The sequence below is a fragment of the Sardina pilchardus genome, chromosome 10 (genome assembly GCF_963854185.1).
Source record: "Sardina pilchardus chromosome 10, fSarPil1.1, whole genome shotgun sequence".
Taxonomy (NCBI): domain Eukaryota; kingdom Metazoa; phylum Chordata; class Actinopteri; order Clupeiformes; family Clupeidae; genus Sardina; species Sardina pilchardus.
Window position 1 is genome coordinate 31358690 of NC_085003.1, and position 22500 is coordinate 31381189.

At 44.0% G+C, this 22500-nt stretch overlaps 2 protein-coding genes across 7 annotated transcripts in view; both read left to right on the forward strand.

The window, feature by feature from the left end:
* Positions 1–6067, forward strand: part of cbfb (core-binding factor subunit beta) — a 37737-nt gene extending 31670 nt beyond the window's left edge. The window contains exons 4-7 of one of the 4 annotated variants that reach the window (XM_062547359.1): positions 228–344; positions 906–1001; positions 1795–1842; positions 5963–6045. In XM_062547359.1, the coding sequence (XP_062403343.1) occupies positions 228–344; positions 906–1001; positions 1795–1824 (243 nt within the window). In that variant the 3' untranslated portion in view covers positions 1825–1842; positions 5963–6045. Of the gene's footprint in view, positions 1–227; positions 345–905; positions 1002–1794; positions 1843–5962 lie in introns of all 4 variants that reach the window. The other 3 variants (XM_062547360.1, XM_062547357.1, XM_062547358.1) reach the window with 3 other exon arrangements.
* Positions 6068–9945: 3878 nt separating this feature from the next.
* phaf1 (phagosome assembly factor 1) overlaps positions 9946–22500 on the forward strand; it is a 13813-nt gene continuing 1258 nt past the window's right edge. The window contains exons 1-14 of one of the 3 annotated variants that reach the window (XM_062547695.1): positions 9946–10986; positions 11183–11265; positions 11352–11435; positions 11676–11719; positions 11940–12019; positions 12322–12416; positions 12981–13078; positions 14783–14895; positions 20021–20154; positions 21006–21089; positions 21225–21307; positions 21454–21497; positions 21897–21946; positions 22367–22425. In XM_062547695.1, coding sequence (XP_062403679.1) covers positions 10923–10986; positions 11183–11265; positions 11352–11435; positions 11676–11719; positions 11940–12019; positions 12322–12416; positions 12981–13078; positions 14783–14895; positions 20021–20154; positions 21006–21089; positions 21225–21307; positions 21454–21497; positions 21897–21946; positions 22367–22425 — 1115 coding nt within the window. In that variant the 5' untranslated portion in view covers positions 9946–10922. The remainder of the gene's footprint in view (positions 10987–11182; positions 11266–11351; positions 11436–11675; positions 11720–11939; positions 12020–12321; positions 12417–12980; positions 13079–14782; positions 14896–20020; positions 20155–21005; positions 21090–21224; positions 21308–21453; positions 21498–21896; positions 21947–22366; positions 22426–22500) is intronic. The other 2 variants (XM_062547696.1, XM_062547697.1) reach the window with 2 other exon arrangements.

The window sequence follows — 22500 nt, forward strand, 5'->3', positions numbered from 1 at the left end:
CTAGTGCCATGTGACTGTGTGTGTGTGTGTGTGTGTGTGTGTTGTGCAGGTGTACCTGAGGCTCCCATGATCCTGAACAGTGTGTGTGTGTGTGTGTGTGTGTGTGTGTGTGTGTGTGTGTGTGTTGTGCAGGTGTACCTGAAGGCTCCGATGATCCTGAACGGCATTTGTGTGATCTAATGGTGTGTGTTTGTGTGTGTGTGTGTGTGTGTGTGTGTGTTGTGCAGGTGTACCTGAAGGCTCCGATGATCCTGAACGGCGTGTGTGTGATCTGGCGCGGCTGGATCGACCTGCAGCGCCTGGATGGGATGGGCTGCTTGGAGTACGATGACGAGCGAGCTCAGGTATGGCGTTGTGCTGTGTCATCTCACTAGGTATCCCCCACCCACACACACACACACACACACACACACACACACACACACACACACACAGAGAGAGAGAGACACACAATTGGCCCGCAAGGCATCTGGGTTAGACAAACATCACACACACCGCCAGCAGCTATCACCTTAAATGACCTGAGTGGATCGGGCCCTAAGGCTCTGAGATGCTGCCCATAATGCTGACGAGCACCTTGAGCTGCTGTCTCTCATGATTTATCTTCCGCTAAATGAAGCAAACGCCTGATTTGCATTTATGCTTTGAGTCCCTGTTTCTTTTTATTACTCTTTTTCTCTCTGTGTTCTATTTTCCTCTATCTGTATGTGTGTGTGTGTGTGTGTGTGTGTGTGTGTTGTGCGTGTGTATGCATTGTGTGTATGTAAATAACAATGTATGTACACACATTCATTTGTTTCCATGTGCCTCCATGGCTCTGTGTCTGTGTGTGTGTGTATGTGCGTGCGTGTGTGCGTGTGTGTGTGTGCATGTGTGCATGCGTGTGTGTGTGTATGTGTATGTAGCAAGAGGACGCCTTGGCCCAAGCTGCCTTTGAGGAGGCTCGCAGGAGAACTCGTGACTTTGAGGACAGGGATCGCACACACCGCGAGGATCTAGAGGTGAGAGAGGGACATGAGTGTATACTTGTGTGTGTGTTCATGATATCTGTGTGTGTGTGTGTGTGTGTGTGTGTGCTTTAGGTGTTAGTGCATATTGGTTCAGAGCTTGTGCAGTGGCACTGACTCTTAACAACAGATTATTGGCCTCTTGTAAGTAAGGTTATTCTTCTAGAAACAGATCTCATGTGTTTGTGTGAGAACATGTATGAGTATGTGAGTCCTGTGTGTGTGTGTTCGTGTGTGTGTGTGTGTGTGTGTGTGTGTGTGTGTGTTTGTGAAAGAGAGAGAGAGAGAGAGATTATTTTAGGACGCCATGTGTCTTGATTGTGTGTTTCCATGAGTGCATGTATCTGGCTGCAATAAGCTTCCCTCCCTCGGTCGGATTCCTATGGATTGTCACTGCGGGTGGCGCAACACAACTTCATGGCATTTTAAAACAGTTTCATTTCGTCTGACTGAGGGAGGCCTAATGCAAACCACAACAACCTCAATGGGCTTGTGCTTGCATGCACCATGCAGCCAGTGTGTTTAGGTATGTGTGTGTTTGTGTGTGAATATGTGTGAGAATGTGTGTGTGTGTGTGTGTGTGTGTGTGTGTGTGTGTGTGTGTGTGTGTGTGTGTGTGTGTGTGTGTGTGTGTGTGTGCGTGTGCGTGTGTGGCCTGTGTTGCTTAGTGCATGAAGAGTCTCCCTGTTGTGTTGAAGCACAAAATGAAGTTCGTCTCATCTAAAAGTCATTCTCCCACCCCTCCAGACTGCTCTCCTAAGATGAAAACCAAATTGTGTTTTTTTAGGACACTGTGGCATCAAAAATCTGGGACTGATGACATACAAGGACCAGGGTCTGTCTCCTTTGCTTCTCTCTCTTTCACTCTGTCATGCACTAAACTGACTGTGTGGGTGTACCGTATGTGAGAGCATGTGTAGTGTGTATGTGTGTGTGGTTTGTATGTTTGAGAAGTGATGAGGAGTATGACATGTCTGTAAGGCATATCTGTCTCCATGCATGAGTTTAGAATGTGTGTGTGTGTGTGTGTGTGTGTGTGTGTGTATAACATATTTGCTCACATTTGCATGTGCGTGCATGGGGTGTGGAATGGGGATGGGTGCCAGTATTGGTGGAGTATTTTTTAACTTTGCATGCTAATGTTGATACGTTGTCTGCATGCACTGTCGTGTGTCAGTGTGTATGTGTGTGTGTGTATGTGTATGTGTATGTGTGCGTGAGCGCATTACTAGTGGTTTTATGAGTTTGATTCCTAGAACAGTTGGTGTATATAGACACTCTAGGCTCCTATATCTGTGTAATTTACGCACCATTGCAGAGGGAAGAATGAACGACAGACTTCCTGTAAACACACACACACACACACACACACACACACACTCAAACACACACACGCACACACTCCACACTCCGTCTCCTCTGGTCCCTAATGGGGACCAGACCTCCCCACGCAAGACGCCCACTCCCTCATCCCCCCTCCCCATCCTGCAAAGCCCTCTGGGTAAGCAACACCACAGCTTGGCAGCACATGATGAGAAATAGAAGGTCCCTCTTATATGTACCCCACTATCCAAGGGAGACACAAAGACTCTTATATGTACCCCGCTATCCAAGGGAAGACTTCGGAGGCCTGACATTAAAGGGACCAAGGAGTCCTATTCAGTCTCACGTTTGCACAAAGACACCAAGGAGTCCTATTCAGTCTCGTGTTAGCACACAGTTAGCAAGGACCCCTATTCAGTCTCATGCTAGCACACAGTTACCAAGAAGTCCTCTTCAGCTTTGCCCGTTAGCACACAGACACCAAAATCAAAGAGTCCTATTCAGCCTTGCACAAGCACACACACCAAGAAGTCCTATTCAGCCTTGTGCTAGCATATAGACACCAATAACTCCTATTCAGCTTTGTGCTTGCACACAGTTAGCAAGGAGTCCTACAGTATTTAATGTCGTGCTAGCAAACAGACACCAAAAACTCCTATTTGGCCTTGTGCTAGCACACAGTTAGTAAGGACTCCTATTCATCCTGTGCTATAGCACACAGTTAGCAAAGACTCCTGTTCAGCCCGCTAGCACAACCACTCAGTGTCTCTTTGCTCACCTCTCAGATGGTGGTTTAGTACCATGTGAGCCCTGTGTGAGTCACCCCAACCAATCTGTGACCTATCCTGTAGTGCTGTCTCTGTCTTTCTTCCTTTTCTCCTTTCTCCCCACCCCTCCACCCTCTCCCTTTTCCTCCTCTATTCGTGTGCCATGTGTTTCGTTCTCAAACCAAGAGAGGGGAAAAATGAGACCCTGTAATTATTCCATAATTAATGCGTTTCCAGTCAGACTCTGCTGGAGGACAGTAAAAAGCTCTCTTTCCTTTTTTTCTCCCTCTCTCTCTCTCTCTCTCTCTTTGTCTTTCTTTTTTTTTTGTGGAGAGCACACCACGCTCGCTCTCAGATGGAGGTTTTAATGTGTGTTCCGGTAGTGACCCGGCCCGTTCGACTCCGATCCCGGCCCAGCACTGGCCCTCTCTGCACTGGCCCACTGTGTTTTTATTTTAGATCCAGAATAATATTTGAGTTTGGAGCAGACCCTGTTTTCGTGTGAAGTGGGCGCCTGGCTCCAGTGCACATTCATGCGTCGCATATCTGTGGTCTGATGCCGGCAATCTTAGACGCACTCCACAATAACCCAATAAAGGGCTGAGAGCATTGGGCCAATCTTTGTCTGGCATCTGCGAGTGAGAAGACTCGTGTGTGTGTGTGTGTGTGTGTGTGTGTATGTGTGTGTGTGTGTGTGCGCGTGTTATGTTGCTGCTGTTTACTTTGTTCAACAACCATCGTGTGTGTGTGTGTAGTATGTGCGAGTTCTCTGGCTCCAAGCACAGGGTGAGAATCGTCTTTTCAGCAGAGGGATTGTCAAGGTCGCCAGGGTTAGTAAGTCGATCTCAGCATGACGGTAAAGACCACAAAGCCGTGCCGAGTGGCCAGGCGGCAGAGGCCGGGATAGGCCACGGGTTTGTCTGTTGTTCGGGTTGTTGTTGTCGTTTTATTCTCACCCCCGAAGGGCTTTTCTCTGTGTGTGCAGTTTTTCAAAGAGTAAACAGCAAGTTTCTGTGTCGATTACAAGCCAGATTGTAGGTTGTAGGCCGTGTTTGTGTTTGTGTTTGTTTTATGTGTGTGTGTGTGTGTGTGTGTTTGCGTGTGTGCGTGTGCATGCATACGTTTGTGTGAGTGGATATTTGCATGCTCTGGGTTGTTTTTTTTGGGAGGGTGATCTGTGTGTGTGTGTGTGTATGTGTGTGTGTCTGGGAGGCAGTCGGGCGGAGCTTGACAGAAATCCGAGGCAGTAATGACCCTGTGTATGATGGATGGAGAAGAGATGGATGAAGAACAGAGGGCACATTTTTCATCCGTCTACCGAGGCCCCCGCCCCACCCCACCCCACCCTCTCCCCACCCCCCTCCCAGCAGGTGGTATTAGGAGGAAGAGTTATGCGCCGGCTCTGAAAGTATTAATATATCATTAGTATTGATCTTTTTCATTTGAACATTAGGAGCCCTGTCTGCCTCCGCCAAATATAAGTTCTATTGACGTGCGGTACGAGCTCTCGCTCTACTGCGTGGCTCCATGAGATCGATACGGCCACCCCCCCCACCACCACCACCACCCATTCCATTCTATCTCATGTCTGCTCATAGCCCCCCCCCCCCCCACTCCCCCAGCTCAAAGCACTTACGATCCACAGATGTAGACACACAGACATAAAAACATCTTAGCTGAACGGTTCCTTCACCATTTGTTATCAGCTTTCATTTTCTAATGATGTTGGGAATTATGGTGTCAAGGATGTCCAGTTTTGTTTCAGGCCTATAGTCATGCTTTCTGGTTTTCAGCTCTGTGTCACACTCAGATGAAGAGAGTCCAGTGTTTGGACACCAAATGGAGATATCACAACAAGAAAATGGCCTCTGCTCTGACACATTGCATTCTTCTCAGTTGTGCTCTAGTTAACGCTCAGATCATGTAATTAGTGGAGGTCAATATAATAAACAGTTTTAATTTATAGTTTTATATTTTATTTACATTTTTTATAATTAACCAATTATTTTATTTTTGTTTCTAATTACTTATCTCTTTTGAATTGTAACATCACTTGACACATTTCAAACACATTTCTACCCAGTTGTCTTTTAACAAAGGGTAAAGAGACCTCAACGGTAATTAAACGGCTGTACGATGAATAGGAAAACTCAGGGAAACCCAGAGAAATTGCCTTCTATGGCTGTGTGTGTGGCTAGCTGAGGATGCCCCTCTCGATGGTGAGGACTGAGTGTGATATACAGCGCTTTCTCAGGCCCAGGGTATTTCAGTGGTGTCTGCAGCAGGTCCAGGTTTAGAGGGGGCAATAATAGCTCATCAGGTGGATGATGACTGCATGCCGTGTCATTTGAGCGATTTGTGACCCTGACTGCCTCTGTGTCTGTCGTTCTCTCACCGTCTGCCTGTCTGTCTGTCTGTCTGTCCGTCCGTCCGTCTGTCTGTCTCGCACGCTCACTCTCTCACACTTTTACTATGTTGGGGAGAGATTTAGACGTAGACACATAAACATACGTATCTGTGACAAGCAGACCAGTCACCCTTTTATTTTTAAAGCGAGCAATGATGACGACTTCCCCCTGACTAATAACTGTCTGCCAGTCAGGCCAAAAAAAGACTCACTTTTTAAGTCTGCTATTGCCCCCTGCTGGTCTTTTAGTAGAATACTCAAATCAGCTGTTAGACTCTTCCACAGGTCCTGTTGGCAGCTGATACTAATACATAATCTCAACTGTGACTGATACAGCCCAGCTAAATCTCATCTCTCTCTCTCTCTCTCTCTTTCTCTCTGTTATTCCCCCTCTCTTGCTCTCTATTTCTCTCTATCTCTCTCTCTCTCTCCCTATTTCTTTCTCTCTGTCCACGTAGCCTAGGCGACAGCAGGATCCCAGCCCTGGCTCCAACATGGGCAACGCTGATGATCACAAGATGCGCTAAGCAGCGATGGATGCAGGGGTGGGTGGGGGGAGGAGGGGGCAGATGATGCAGAGGCCCGGGGCAGCATGGCAACCTCACCCTCCACCATCAATCGCTCAACTGGGGAGACCAAAGTCTACAACGCCAGGGGATTTTTATTTCATTTTGGGGTTTAGGGGGGGGGGGGGGTTAAATTGGTGGGATTTGGAGGTTTGGGGGGGGGGGGGGAGTTGAGAGGGTTTTTATTCATCTGGGAATGGAGTGGGGCAGGGGTCCTTTCACTGATCCCTACCCAAGTTCCTCCTTTGGGTTTTGCACTATGTGATACATTCAGTTTTGCCCCACTCGTCTTCTGTATGCATGAACTTCCTACCTGTTTTCCTAATCGTGATCCTCCCCTATGCAAGCTATTCGCTCCTTTTATTTTAGCACTATTGTAATGACATGGCATTTTTATTATTATTTTATTCTTTGTTTGTGTGAAAGTCAGGATGTTTACTTTTTTGTATCTTTTTCTTTATATATGCAAAACTGTGTGTCCTCGTGCTTTTGTATAACATCACTAGTTGAATTGTGCTCTTGAACTAGAACTAGGTTATTGTAGGACACACAGACAGAAAGGCACTTCAGATTTCACAAATGAAGAAGGCCCTTTTTATACCTTCCCTGTCTCACACAACTCCCCCTCACTCTCTCTGTCTGTGTTCTTGACTGGTTCTGCTTATCAGGTTGTAGAGACATGCTTTGAACATTAAAAACGCGGCAGGAAGCCCATATTGAGGTCACTGGCGCTCTGAGCATGTTCCAAAAAAAATAATAAGACAGGAGAGATGTTTTTCCCTTGTTGTTTTGACTGTTGCTATTGTTCTTCTTCTGGTATTATTCTCTTTGGTTCTAGTACCACGTCAGGGTATTTAATGTATCTGCAGTTATATAGCTTTTCTCCCGTGTTGGATGGGAAAGCACATTTTAGCTTGATCCATATGACTTGTCCCATGAAAGATATTTATTAACTTCATATTTCACCATTTCATTGTTTCTGGGAGGCTTGTCTCAAATGATTTAATCAGTGGTTCTTTTGCTCCTTTTTTCTTCTTGTATTTTATTTTTTTTTCTTGCAGATGATCATATTTTTTTTTTTTTAGAACATAGCTTTAAATAAACTCAGTTGTAATGGTTCCCTCATACAACACAATACCTCCCTTTCCCATACAGTTAACTGATGGATTGTGGTGTGAGTTTCAGGTCAGTAAAGCAGTATGAATTCCTCATGCTGACATGGTAACTGAAGGTGCTGAAGACTCAAAACATAATAATACAAGCCTTTCCTTTCATTTGTGGTTATATCCTATTTACTATACATCAAATGTATATATCATGATTTACTCTGATTGAGTGATTGATAAGGATCAGTCCACAATCATGTCTTTAATATTAATAACTGTAGTCAGCAATACAGTCCGTTTACTATACAAACAGTTGGTACGACTATTCTGGAATGGTTACTATTGTGCCTCAGTCGTCACAGATCTAAGCCAAAAATATGATCCCCCTCTTTTTAGAATGTGAAATTGAATTGACTTGCATCATGTTATGTGTATACATTTTCATTCATCAGAAAAGGTTCATTCGTGTGAATATTACTCTGCAAAAGCGTTTCTTCTAGTTTTTTCATTTCTTTTCTTTTTAAGAAACAAGTGTTATTTTGTTAAATGTAGGTTGGGCAACACCATGTTTTGGTGGGCCTTCGCTGGCATTGAGTGAGTACGTTGTTACAGGAAATGGGATTTTCCAGAGGCCAAGTGGGTAGTCGACATGTTGTTGGTTGAGGTTGGCAGACGGGGAGGTACAAGGAGTTAGAATACTCTTCTGAGACGGACTTCAGTAAGTAATTTCAGTTTGAAACAGATAGAGAAGGTGGGATTTATGGAGTTGTTATTATTACAAAATGATGATTTACATTCAAGAGAAACACTTGTATATTGTAATAGATATGTCTGAAGGTGTCACTTACAGTATGACAATGAGTTATGTTTCTAGACAACTGGGTATCTTGTGATTTTAGGTTTGTTCAACATACAGTTTAACAGTATTCATAGTGTATTTAATGTAAACATGGAGGGAAATTTTGACTTGGCAGTAGAAATGTGTGTGCATGTGTAAAAAAAAAAAAAAAAAAAAACTGGCCAAATCACGTCTTCATAGACTAAATCTACAGAGATCTGTGTCCTTATGTTGCTTGAGGCCTGACAAGCCTTTTTCTCAGCCTACAATGAGAGTAAATGTTCAATAGAAAAGAAATGTCCTTTTCAAAATGACAGAACAAACTGGCCATAAGTGGACTCAAGTTGAAACATGCTATAGGATGTACGTCCCCATGGATATTCTTGCAGGTGATACTTGACAATCAGCTAAGTAGGCTATAGAATAGCAGGCACAGCAACCGTGGTGTATGTGACAAACAGATTTCTTCACTCCCTATATGGTCTTTTCCTCTCAAACTTGTCCATGTGTGTCTCAAAATGCCCCTGCTGGTACTCATGTGATTTTAAATAATCCCCTCACTTAATGCTGGCATTAAGGCAAGATACACACCAAGGGACTGGACTGCTCACATTTCATTTCATTTTTTTTTTATTTTTTTTTTAATAAATGGTTTATTTTCTTATTTGCTTTAAGTTATTGATGCACGATTACTTTTTTGTTTCATTTTCAGAGAATGGTATGAAGAAATATGTATTCTGTGTTTATCAGCCTATCTTGTAGGAAATCTTTTAGGAAATGAGTTCGCTTTTGATGTTTTGATGTTCTGCTGGTTTTATTTTATTTTTATTTTATTTTATTGGACTTCTTTTTTTAAAGGGGGAAGACTGGTTTGACTTGTTTCTTAATAAACTTGCAACAAATGTCTGGCAGTTTGTTTAATTCAACTTGTTGTAGCATACTATAAGACAAGGGAACCAGAACAACCTTCGGGAGGTAAGAAGAGCAGTTGACAGAATAAAGAAATGATAAGTTACAGAGTAATAGCCTACTGTTTTAAATTAGTGCTGACATACAGGGGTGCCGCAGGGCCCAGCACTGACAGGGGCCCCCAGAGAATCCCCCAAATAATACTATATTTCATAGTTGTGTCATCATGGTACTGTACTGTCATACACACACACACAATAACTAGGCTGGTGCAACATCCTCAAACCATGCAGGTGTCAAGTAGCCATAGGCAGAGCCACTTCTATAGCTGCATTGGTGGAAAAACTGCAGCATGGTTAGTTGACTAATCAATAATAGATTGAAATGAAATAGCTCACGAGAATAGGGCTGTCATTTTCATTCATTTAACTGATAGATTTCACTATTATACACTTATAATGTAGTATGTGTGAGGTCAGCTGCAGGCTAAATTAGAGAAGCTACTTTGACAGGCAAAAATGGCACAAGAGTTTTACATAGCGAGATGACTGATTGGTAACTGGTTGTATGATAAAGACGTGAAAATATCTCGAAAAGACTCAACAGTCATTGAAAATGAAGTTTGAGAGCATGATAAGATCATACTGTAGGCTATAAAGGACAGGATCCATGAGACAGTAGGCTAATCAGAGATCTTTGGTGCCACTGTAGGTGTGTTCTGAACGTCCACTCACCCACTAGCTGCATGGAAACAACATACATAATCAAACGAGAGAATTTTGTATTAGCCTAGATCTACATTGCATCGAACAAAATGTACAGTTGAACAGCAGCACTGGAAGTGTCTGCGGACCTCCTACCACCAGCCTCCTACCCAGTACTCAGCTTGTGTTTACCTTTGTACTACGCGCATGGCTTCCGTAACTGTCAGGTGACCCAGAAGTGCTTCATTTGATCGCACCGGATGTTGAACTATCAGCTGATCGTGGTGTTTTTGATGGAAGTTGATGCTGGTTGGAAGAGTCTCCCCCTCTCTTTATTATCTCTCGCTTACACGACAAAGGCTTAACGGGCTGAACAACAACTGTAACGTAACTCAACGCAGCCATAAAATTCAGAGGAAGTTCACCGTTAACAAGTAACAAAGAGATCTGTGTTCAAGAGGCGCCCAGCTTGCTTTGTCAGTTAAAGAAGCAAAACAACGTTAACGTTAGCTGTCGGGTTTTAAGTGACGTTGCTAACGTTGGCTAGCTGTGTTGTTTATGCTGTGGTTTGACGGACTGGGCTGTTGTTTTTTCCAAGTCTAAGGAAGAAAACATATTTATTGATGGTGTGTCTGTACATCAGATGATTTTGCATACCGAATAGCTAGACTGACACCCTAACAATAACGTCAGATAACCTTAAACTAATATTAGCTAACTTACGTGTTAAGAATTCGAGGCTCCGTTAGCAAGGTGGTCAGCTAACTTGTTTTATGCAATTGACAGTCGTCAAGAAATTGACCATTTACGAAACGCTGATCTAAGTATAATCCTTTTTGTTTTCTTTGGGTAGACATATCTGAATACAATTAGGTGGCACTTGTTTGTGGAAGAACAACAACCTGTAACTTGCAGCTTTGTTCTTTATTCAACAGACTTGTCTCGCTATTCCTGTTTCGTTTGTCAAATTGACAGTTGTAAATTGTGAGGTGTATTTCATGTAATATTTATAACTATGGTAATTATTTCTGTGTTATTAATGTGCATTATTTAGATAGTTAATTTATTGATGGTCGTGGTTTATTTCAGGGCTTTAATGTATCACTGAACATTTGAAGATTTTATAAATAGCCTTATTTTAAGGGTTACATCGAATTAAATGTGGTTTGTAAGTGTGCAAGTCAAATAGATACCTAACGTTACGTTAGAAAAAAAGATAGGGTAGATTTTGGCAGACGAGAGGTTCAGATCTGGCACAGTCAGAGTATCTGGTTGAAAACATTTCCAATCCGCCAATGCTGGATCTGGAAGTCGTCCCTGAGCGATCTTTGGGAAATGAACAATGGGAATTCGCATTAGGTAAGCATTGGGCATGCACATTTCAAATTGAATATGACAGTACCTTTACCTAGATACACTTTCTATGTACCAAAGAAAGATTGTATATGAATTTTATGGATTTTCAAGTTCCTTCAAGCTGGGACAGCTGATGAGTTACTGAGCCACAGTAGTTTTCCTTATACCTACCTCTTCCTCTCAACCACTTTTTCTATAGGGATGCCATTGGCCCAGGCCATATCCATTTTACAAAAACACTGCCGCATCATCAAGAATGTCCAGGTTCTTTATAGTGAACAAGTAAGAACTGATGGCACATTTGCTAAACACTCATGTCCCTATGATTTAGTGTGCTCTAGTGCTCAACAAACCTGTTTTTCTCTCAGACACCACTTAGCCATGACCTCATTCTCAACTTGACTCAGGATGGAATCAAACTGTTGTTTGACGCCTGCAATCAGAGACTGAAGGTATGTGTGCGTGTGTTTGTGAGAGAGTGCGAGTGAGCGTGTTTCTGTTTTTCCGCTATAAATGCTATGGATTACCTGTTGAAATACTGTTTAATTGTTTTGCTATCTTCCATGTACTTCTGATTATGATCTTCCTACTCTATCCCATTTTGGGAAGCTGGGTTTGAAGAGCTACCTAGTCAGTCCAGATATGGCTTGTGTAAGAATCACTAATGTAAGGCCCTTGTGTTTTCTCTCTAGGTTATTGAAGTTTATGACTTGAGCAAGGTGAAACTGAAATACTGGTGAGTGATCTATTTGTGATGCTTTACATTGTTTTTTTCCCACTGTCTTTTGCAGTTGTGTGTGTGTGTGTGTGTGTGTGTGTGTGTGTGTGTGTGTGTGTGTGTGTGTGTGTGTGTGTGTGTGTGTGTGTGTGTGTGTGTGTGTGTGTGTGTGTGTGTGTGTGTGTGGACCTTAAGTTGTATCACAGCCCCGTGTTTTTGACTGTGCCTCTCGTTACAGTGGAGTACACTTCAACTCTCAGGCTATAGCACCTACAATCGAGCAGATTGACCAGTCGTTCGGCGCAACACATCCTGGTGGTAAGCAACAGCGCATTCACAAGCTCTCCTCCTCTTTCTCCTCCTCCTCCTCTGCAGACACCACCTCTGCTCATAGTCAAACAGGATGATGACTCAGAAAACTAAGTTGAGAATTAGCTTTTATTCCACCAACTAGATTACATCACATTTTACAGGTAGTATATGAATCATAAAAGTTCTCAATATGTACCTGATGATCACATGGTGATTTATAATTTTGGGTGATTTATAACAGGTGATTTATAATTTTGTGTGTGTGTGTGTGTGTGTGTGTGTGTGTGCCTATTCCATGTTGCCCATAGTTTACAATGCCGCAGAGCAGCTCTTCCACTTAAACTTCCGAGGCCTGTCGTTCTCCTTCCAGCTGGACTCTTGGAACGAGGCTCCCAAGTATGAGGTGAGAAAGAGCCGCTTGTCCCGCAGGAACACGCTGGTGTGAGCAGAGTGCCATTAGTCATCCCTGCTCGACGTGTGTGTGTGTGTGTGTGTGTGTGTGTGTGTGTGTGTCTGGACACTGCCAGATGAGCTCTGCAGCTGTCCAAGCTCATCTTGACAGGACGGGGCACAGTGTGTGGAGAACTCTGCTCAGCGAGTCCCAAAGCAAAAGGGCACAGCTCAACTGTGAAGGCTAACGGCCTGTAATCTTGATGAGCTTTTTATTGACGAGCTGAAGGAAGTTCTCTTGTGCCCAACCTGCCAAGCTGACGCAATGCTTTTGTGCTCCAGAGGCCCGATGCCAATAGCTGTGTTTGTAAGTCTGCAGTGCACGACTGTGTGTGGTTGTATGACTGTCTACCGTTGGGAGATCTGCTATCCAATGTTATGTTCCATGCTGAATGATACAGTAGAGATACCCCACCCCACCTACCCCACCCCAGTTTAGTGAGGCTTGCTGCTTGTGAGGTTTTTGCTCCCTCTGTGCTTACACACCAATCTAGTGCCAGCTGTTTTGCCTTGACAGCCTAACTTTGCCCATGGCTTGGCCTCCCTGCAGATTCCCCATGGTGCCACCGTCAAACGGATGTACATTTACACTGGGAACAACCTCCAGGACACCAAGTAAGTGTGTGTGTGTGTGTGTGTGTGTGTGTGTGTGTGTGTGTGTGTGTGTGTGTGTTTTGAGATAATGACATCTGAACTTTGCTGCAGATTTAGATGAGGGCGCAATTGTGCCAAAAATCAGAAGGGGGGTACCATGTTCAGAAGTGTTTTTCTCTGGATGTATTAGGTATACCAATCTAATATTTTGGCTAAATTTGTTTAAATGGTTACTCTTTAGGAGGTAACATTTTTAAGCAAATCTGAGATGGTCAAGCAGAAGGCATTTGTTGAATTGAGCTGGAATGACCCTATAGAGTAGGAAGAGTAGGGGCCGAGTCAGAGTAAGAAAGGTAGCAAGAGAATATATGAGGGGGTGGGTGAGTGAGTTGATCAGGATGAGGCGGGGGAGCTAGTTTGTCCTATTTTGACGCACCCTATTTTTTCTGGTTGCTAAGAGAACGGTCATCCATTCACATCACCACAATGCTCAGAACCGTCAGTTGTAGGGATTCACTCAAGATCCACCCAACAAAACACGCTTACATCATGGCAGCCATCCTGACTACAGCACAAACACCTCTAAAGTCCTGAAAAACATTGTGGCTGTTTTGAGTCAGAGGAGCCCAGCCAGACTGTGGCTGTCGTGGCTGCCCAGTGAGAACAGGCTGTTCTCCCCGTGTGACCAGAGAGTGGAGGAGCCATAGCAGTCTTTCCTGGCTGAATACAGTAGAGGAGATCATCATCCACCAGAGGCTCTTCCCAAAGGAGCAGGCATCTTTACTGAGCCCCTGACCTGCAATAATAAGGAAAGCAAATGCTCCCTCCCTCGTGCCTGAGGAGAGAGGAGAGACATGGAACACTCCTTCCCCTTTTGACTGAGGAGAGAGAGGAGAGGAACATTCCTTCCCTTCTAACTGAGGAGAGAGGAGATGAAAGAATTAGTAATTGGCTTTGAATTAGTATTGAGGTTCATAATAGCCAACTGCTGCCGCAACATGAAGCCACTGACCCCCCTGTATCGCAGATGCCCTGGTCAATTAAGAAATAAACATTTATGTAAAATATACAAAAAGCCAATATTGCATTTATACATGTACATGTTGGCTATGTGTTATGTTTTTTTTTTTTTTTGTCCCATAATTTTTAGTTGTTTGATAATGGTAGCCTATCATTAACATTTCACAGCCTGTAAATGGTCTTATTAAATGAGGAATTTAAACTGAAATGAGAGGGATAGAGTGTGTCTTGCATCAGTGTGCAGATGTTCTCGTTTATGGTAATAATGAGCAGATGGCAGTGATTGATTTTATATAATGGTGTTTGCAAGTCAGTAATGGATGTGTGTGTGTGTGTCTGTGTGTGTGTGTGTGTGTGTGTGTGTGTGTGTGTGTGTGTGTGTGTGTGTGTCTGGAAGCATGCAGTTAGAAAATATCACGGAGAGCATAATCAGATGAGCCTGAAAGCAATATCTGTCAATGACAATTATGTGTTTTTTCAGTTCTATAGTCACTCAAGTGCTTTTACCTTAGACACAACCACAACACTTGTGCTCGTTGAAGACCTCCTGATACCTTCTCATTTGCATTCTCTCTCTCTCTCTCTCTCTCTCTCTCTCTCTCTCTCTCATCATCTCTCTCTCTCTCTCTCTCATCATCTCTCTCTCTCTCTCTCTCTCTCTCTCTCTCTCTCTCTCTCTCTCATCTCTTTATCTCTCGGTTGCAGGGCTCCAGTGATGCCCCTGGCCTGTTTCCTTGGGAATGTGTATGCTGAGTGTGTGGACGTGCTGAGGGATGGGACTGGTCCGTTGGGTCTTAGACTCCGCCTGCTCACTGCAGGTGAGCCTCCATGAAGCCTCCACCTTAATCCCCCCGCACCTCATGCTACTGTGTGTGTGTGTGTGTGTGTGTGTGTGTGTGTGTGTGTGTGTGAACATTTCTGTAGGTATGATAGATATGTAGCTAGGTTGTGGTGTTGTGACTGCAGTTGCTGTCAGGTGTTAGGGTGTGGTGGTGTGATGCATACACTTTGTTTGTACCGATATCACCCTAATTGTACCATCACCAGATGTGTAGTCATTTCTGACGTTGATGCTTATCATGGGAACAAACCATCCTCTTGGAACAAGCTCAAATTGCCCAACAACACACACAGCACTCTTAAGCAATTCTGTAGTCAAATTTCGTAAACAGTGGGAAGTTCTGAGTCATTTATCAAGTCGAAACGTATCCATTATGTTTGTAGTTGTTTCCTTTCTTAGGATCAAATATATCTCAGGGTTGGTAACATTCCCTGTGTGCTCTTGTTACATATCCCCCGTACTAGTTGTGCTGAAGCATGTTCCTAAAATAATTGGAAAAAAAGTCCACTACACCATGAGTTCCAACTTCCATCACATCTTTTTTTACATGACCAAGGGCTAACGCCCAAAACGCCACATATTAAATGTCTACTCACTGATGTTGCAGCAGACTTTTTTTTTCGCTTATTTTATGCCCAGTTCATTCAGCACCCAGAACTTGAATGTGCGTGCTTGCTTGTTATTATCCCTGCCTTTGGTTTGACCCTAGTCCCTATCTGTGCACAGAATGCTGACCCAGCCCCTAACCTTCCCAGATAAACACACACACACACACACACACACACACATACACAGTCTCCTGCCCCCTTCCTTAAGCTCTTTCCTTCTGTCTCAGAAGTAGTTGAAGGGTGATCAGGAACACACAAGCACAAACTCTGTGTGCACACAGCAGGAGTTTCCCCTGTAGCTGCGTTTGTTTAGAGGCACGACACAGCACACCACAGGAGAAAAAACACAAAAAGCATGACTCGGGAGAATTTATGACCGTGGAGAGGAGGGCAACCCGTCCCTGTTTGCCTGCCCTTCCTGCCCCCACATTCCCAACCACATCTCACACACACAGATGCTTCACAGATTGATTTATGTACTGTGGGTGTGCGTGTGTGCGTGTGCGTGCGTGCGTGCGTGTGTGCATGCGTGCGTGCGTGCGTGTGTTTGGGTAAAGCCACCAATGGCCGCAGTTCTTGCACCAGTCTTTGTCAGGTCTCAGTCTCTTTATCTCACTCAAATTGTCTGTTGTTCATGCAAGAGCCTGCCCTCTTTATTTCACTCCAAATGTCTGTTTATTCATGCAAGCCGTTGGCCTCTATAATCCCCCTCTCTGTCTGTCTTCCTTTCTTTGTCTCTCCTACTCTCTCTTTCTCGCTCCGCTCTGTCTGTCTCTCTCAGATCAGATCAGATCAGATCAAATCAAATTAGGTTCCGTTTTATTAGCATGAATGAAGTCATTTTGTCAGTATAATTGATTCAAAAGAAAAAGACAAGGGCAGCAATAGCTTTTACTAGTACAATAGTATGCACCTTGTGGGTATTAAGGAGGAAATGGTCCTCATTTTATACTTACCGTAATTTATACAGAAACTACATTTTCTGGTGTTTCTTGACATGCATGTTTGTTTATCTCTGCCTTTGTCTCTGTGTAGGCGTTGGTCATTAATTATGTATTTTGTCAGAGGTCTTTTCTATTTTGGATGTTATGGTGTTAAGGGTTCTGTATGTCTCCCAACTGTTTATATCTTCCTGCCATAATTTTATATCATGCATCTGGTATGTATTTTATTTCTGTGCAGATTTAGTTAAGTGCCTTAGGTTGTTAATGTTGTTTTTGTTTGCAAGTTGAAATAGGGGGTTGTGCTGATGGGTAAGGGACTTGAGAGCTTTGTCGTGGTAGCTGTCAGTGCCACTCATTACATGGTGTAACCAAAATGTAGAGGCTCTTTTGTCTGTGGGGAGAAGTAGAGGGAACTTCCTTAGCGCTGAGCAGCAGGTTGGAGGAGGTTCTTTGTACACCCAGGGTGTCTTTACAGATTTAGAGCTGGAGTCATTCTGTTGGGCTGTTCTCCCCCACAGTTTATAGTCAGAAAACATACAGTGCCACTGCCATAGAGAGCAGTTGCTTTGATGCTTGAATCAATTGTGTCAAGCCAGAATTTAGTTTGTCAGACAAGTTTTTTGATGCTCGATTAAATCTTCCCCCTGATATTTTATAGTTTTTTTTTTCTTTTCTTAATGCTCTAGATTTATTTTAAAATCGTTATTTTTGCTTTGTCAGTATTGGTAGTATGGATCTAAACTATTGAGACACTTAAACTTGACTTCCTGTTTTGATGGTGATAGGAGTGCTAGATCATCTGCAAAGAGAAGACAAAACATCTATCATATTCCCTCTGTTATTCTTGCTTAGTAGGCAGCATTCTCTCTCTCTCTCTCTCTCTCTCTCTCGCTCTCTCTCTCTCTCTCTCTCTCTCTCTCTCTCTCTCTCTCTCTCGCACTCTCTCTCTCTCTCTCTCTCTCTCTCTCTCTCTCTCTCTCTGAGACTCAGCCCCTCTGTAATCACGGGTTTCCTCTGAAGGGAGGGGAGTAGGTTACCTGGCATGCGATGCCTCTACCAGACAGTACACAGGAAGTGCGGTGCTGTTTGTTTCTTTCTGCCCTCAGCTGTATGCCTCGAGTCTAAACCGCCAAGTTTCACAATTATGTCCTCTATTATTGTGTCGAGATGATCCTTACAAAAATAGGGACATTTTGAAGAAACTATTTTTCTCTGTTTATCTCCGTAGAAAAACCTGTGCAGGATCATACCATTTGTGTAACAAATTAAGCAGCCAATAAAACAATATTCAATCCTGAGGCACTTTGACAAGTTCATCTCAAAAGTGCAATTTGGTAGCTGTAGAGCCATTTAAATTCCTGAAGGTTTACCCAGTCATCGCATAAGTTACATTTAGCTAATTTATCATATATTTCAGACAGTACATGTTAAACATGCTTTGTTATCGGGATATGTTCTTTGACTATCGAAAGTGCTGCTGAACCGTAGCAGTTGACCATGATCTGACAGTTTAACTGTGCTGTCACTCAGATTATAGTGCCACCCCATAAAAACAAATGAGCACAGGAGCATTTACAAAAGAAATGAGGAGACGGATAAATGTGAAGCGAAGCGCTCCAAAATGCAATATAACTTTGCGTGATCTTAGAGACAGAAGCAGATTAATGTAAGAAATCATATTTCACTCTGACTGCTATATATGCCTCCAGCCTCAACAGCGCGCTGCAGAGATTAGGCTTTTAACAGCTAAATGGTTGTAGTCTGGAGTTTTCCCAGTGAGGGTTTAGCGTATTAAAGATATACGCCGTGGCCCCAGCCGTGGCGCAACTGGCTGGGGCACCTGCACCGCACGCCGGCGACACGGGTTCGATTCCCGCCCCGTGGTCCTTTCCGGATCCCACCCGACTCTCTCACCCATTCGCTTCCTGTCTCTCTCTACTTTCCTGTCAAAATTAAAGGCACAAAAGCCCAAAAAATATACTTAAAGGGATATTCCGCCATTTTTGGAAATACGCTCATTTTCCACCTCCCCTCGAGCAAAACAATCGATATTTACCTTGTTCCCGTTCATCCAGCCATTCTGCGAGTCTGGCGATACAACTTTTAGCTTCAGCCTAGCATAGATCATTGAATCGGATTAGACCATTAGCTTCTCGCCTGCTAGCTTCATGTTTAAAAGTGACTAAGATTTCTGGTAATTTTCCCATTTAAAACGTGTCTCCTCTCAAGTTAGAAAGTGCAATAAGACCAACTGAAAATGAAACCTGCCGTTTTTCTAGGCTGATTTGACATGGAACTACACTCTCATCTGGCGTACTAATCAAGGCAACTTGCAGGCGCAGTGATATCGTACGCAGCATCTGAAAATAGTCTCCATAGAGAACAAGCAGTAGTAGTGCCAGTAGCTGCAAGTTGCCTTGATTATTACGCCAGATGAGAGTGTAGTTCCATGTCAAATCAGCCTAGAAAAACGCCAGGTTCCATTTTCAGTTGGTCTTATTACACTTTCTAACTTGAGAGGAGACACGTTTTAAATGGGAAAATTACCAGAAATCTTAGTCACTTTTAAACATGAAGCTAGCAGGCGAGAAGCTAATGGTCTAATCCGATTCAATGATCTATGCTAGGCTGAAGCTAAAAGTTGTATCGCCAGACTCGCAGAATGGCTGGATGAACGGGAACAAGGTAAATATCGATTGTTTTGCTCGAGGGGAGGTGGAAAATGAGCGTATTTCCAAAAATGGCGGAATATCCCTTTAAAAAAAAAAAAAAAGTTACAGTAGGAACACAGTTCAAAAGTTCAGCCTCCTAAACTTGAGTGAGAGCACAAGAGCCGCCGCTGGAGAACTTGACACGGGCGATGGCCAGGGCAGAGCCGAGCGGCACGGCGCAGGTCTGCTGCCTAATCGGAGCTCAAATGCGCTCGCTTGTGAGAAATGAGGAGGCAAACAGGGCTTTTGTGCTGTGGTCCTGTCTGTGGGTTCAGCTGGAGGACAAGTCCACTCTGGGGACACGGGCGGCTGGACGACCAGAGTGTCTCCTACCCTTACTGACCATGCTATTTAATTAGCCGAATTACGGAGTGTGTGTTACTCATTTTGTGCTTGTCAGAGGCTGTGTTTGTGAGTGAAAAATGTTGCATGCCATCATGCCGACCCAAGGGTTAGGTGTGTGTGTGTGTGTGTGTGTGTGTGTGTGTGTGTGTGTGTGTGTGTGTGTGTGTGTGTGTGTGTGTGTGTGTGTGTGTGTGTGTGTGTGTGTGTGTGTGTGTGTGTGTGTGTGTGTGTGTGTGTGTGTGTGTGTGTGTGTGTGTGTGTGTGTGTGTGTGTGTGTGTGTGTGTGTGTGTGTGTGTGTGTGTGTGTGTGTGTGTGTGTGTGTTGCACAGGGCCTCAGCAGGAGCAGGACATGATTCAGCTTCCTCATAATGCGCTGGAATTAGTTCTGTCTCTCCACTGTAGCCTTGCTATACTAGGACAGAATCAAACTGTTGTTTGACGCCTACAATCAGAAACTAAAGGTGCGTGTGTGTGTGTATGTGTGTGTGTGTAGGCTGTGGTCCTGGGGTGATGGCGGACGCTAAGGTGCGAGCTCTGGAGAGGAACATCTACTTTGGCGACTCGTGTCAGGACGTGTTGAGCGCTCTGGGTTCTCCACACAAAGTCTTCTACAAGTCGGAGGACAAGGTCGGCTCACACACAGCACACTCGATGACCCACTTAGTATGACCTCACCTTCTTTTGATAGCCAATTATATTAAAAAGCGACATGTTGGATCTATCGGATCTAGTTGATGCCTAACACCATGTCCTTACCAGACACGATGCGAGCGAACATTTGCGATAAAATCCGTTTAACACATTGTTTTCAATTGGAGTGTCCTGACTGCAAGCGGCGCGAGCATCGCGATGCAGCACAACGTTTTTAGAGAACTTAAATCACTGTTCTGTATATGTATTTATTTGCTTATCTATTTTATCCTATTTTATTATTTGTTAGCTTATGCACTATTTACAGCACGTTGGACAGTGTGAGCTGTGGTTAAATGTGCTCTATAAATAAACCTTACTTACTTACTTACTACTTTTGTCGGACGCCCTGTTTGTATTTTCTTTCTGTCGCTCGCTTTGCTCTGCTATTTGAAATGTGGAAGCCCATGATACAATACTGTAGAAGGGCATATTTAACAGATTCAGTGTAAACCGACAACATTGACAGTCGCTTGCTCAGATCCTGTTAGGACACAGTGTAAGCAGCAGCAACAGGTTGCTGCATAATAAGTGCCATGTTGACATTTTTAACGTCCCAAATTTAACATCCCACTGTAAAAGAAAATCTGATTTAAGACCATACAGGACATAGTGCAGGTACAGGTGTTGGAAGGAGATAATAAAACAAATGAGAGTTATTTTTTAGAACTTTGTGTTGTTTTCCCACCACTCCCCCCCCATTAACAGTTCTGTAGTTCTCTCCACCTCCATCACTATGAGTGCGTTTACATCATGTTCATATGTCTTCTCCTGTCGCTTATGTGCAGATGAAGATCCACTCGCCCTCCCCGCACAAGCAGGTGCCGTCCAAATGCAATGACTACTTCTTCAACTACTTTACCTTGGGAGTGGTGCGTGTACAGTTTGTCGCTCTGCTCTTCTGTATGTGTGGTTGTGGGGGAATGACATGGGCACTGTACATACATACATGCTACATTTGATCGGTCGCTACTGTCCTGTATAATGCCTGTTGCGTGTCCTTGTAGGACATACTGTTTGATTCTACGACACACCTGGTGAAGAAGTTTGTCCTGCATACCAACTTTCCTGGCCATTATAACTTCAACATGTAAGTAAGCTGCTTCACTTCTTCAATATGGAATTCCTTATATCCCAACGACGTCCTTGTCCTCTTCCAGAACACTAAACCTCTAACCCTTTTCCTGTTCCCTTTTCCCCCACTCCCTTCACATCACTGTCCTCTTTGATCCCCAGATATCATCGATGTGATTTCAAGATTCCACTGTTTATTAAAAAAGGTAAGAATCCAAAGGTCCTCCCTCTTTAGCATGAAGACACCAGTGGCTGTTGTTGGACCTACATGGCTGTGTTTGCAGCACTTACACCAGTGCCTGGAGTCATTTACATAAACAAACTTAGACACACACACACACAAGAGCTTTTGATAGTATCCTGTTTGTCTTTGTACAGATGGTCTGTTTCTCCCTCTCTCCACGGCAGTGTTTGCATAAATATGCACGCACACATACTCAGAAGAGCTTTTGATCGTAATATTATTGTGTTTCCTTCTGTACTGATGACTGATGACCTGTTTCTTCCTCCTCTCTCTCTCTCTCTCTCTCTCTCTCTCTCTCTCTCTCTCTCTCTCTCTCTCTCTCTCTCTCTCTCTCTCTCTCTCTCTCTCTCTCTGTTTTCAGGTGATGCAGAGGCTTCAGGGGAGGACTGCATCCTCACCAGCTACAGTAAGGTACGTCACAGACTCCAGAAGTGACCCACTCGGAACAGTGTACCTACAGCATGCAGTCCTCTCCATATACATGTCCAAAATCTATGCCCATAAAACCTACACCTGCTGCCTCACAACCAAACGCTAAAGGCCGCAGACCACAGCTCCATACCCTAAGCTTCATAGTTTACGGTCCCTATATGCAAAATGCAATGCATGCATTGTAGGATGTACAACTTTAGACACATACCCCTAACAGGTGGTACTATGACTGCTGTCAAAGCTGTGTCTGTAGCTAAAGCCAGTTGTTTGTAAATGCATGGCCCAAGCTTCACTGCAACACTGTTGCTCCACATTCAACCCCATTGTTTATAAATGCATGGCCCAAGCCTCACTGCAATGCTGAGCTCCACTCTCAAGCCTCACTGCCTTCTCCTGCAGTGGGATCAGGTCCAGGAGCTGCTGGGACACCCCATGGAGAAACCGGTCGTGCTACACAGGTAAGGCCAGTACGTGTTAAGCATATCATCATTCACACTAGATGAGTGTGTCTGTCACTGTGTGATGGAGGAAGA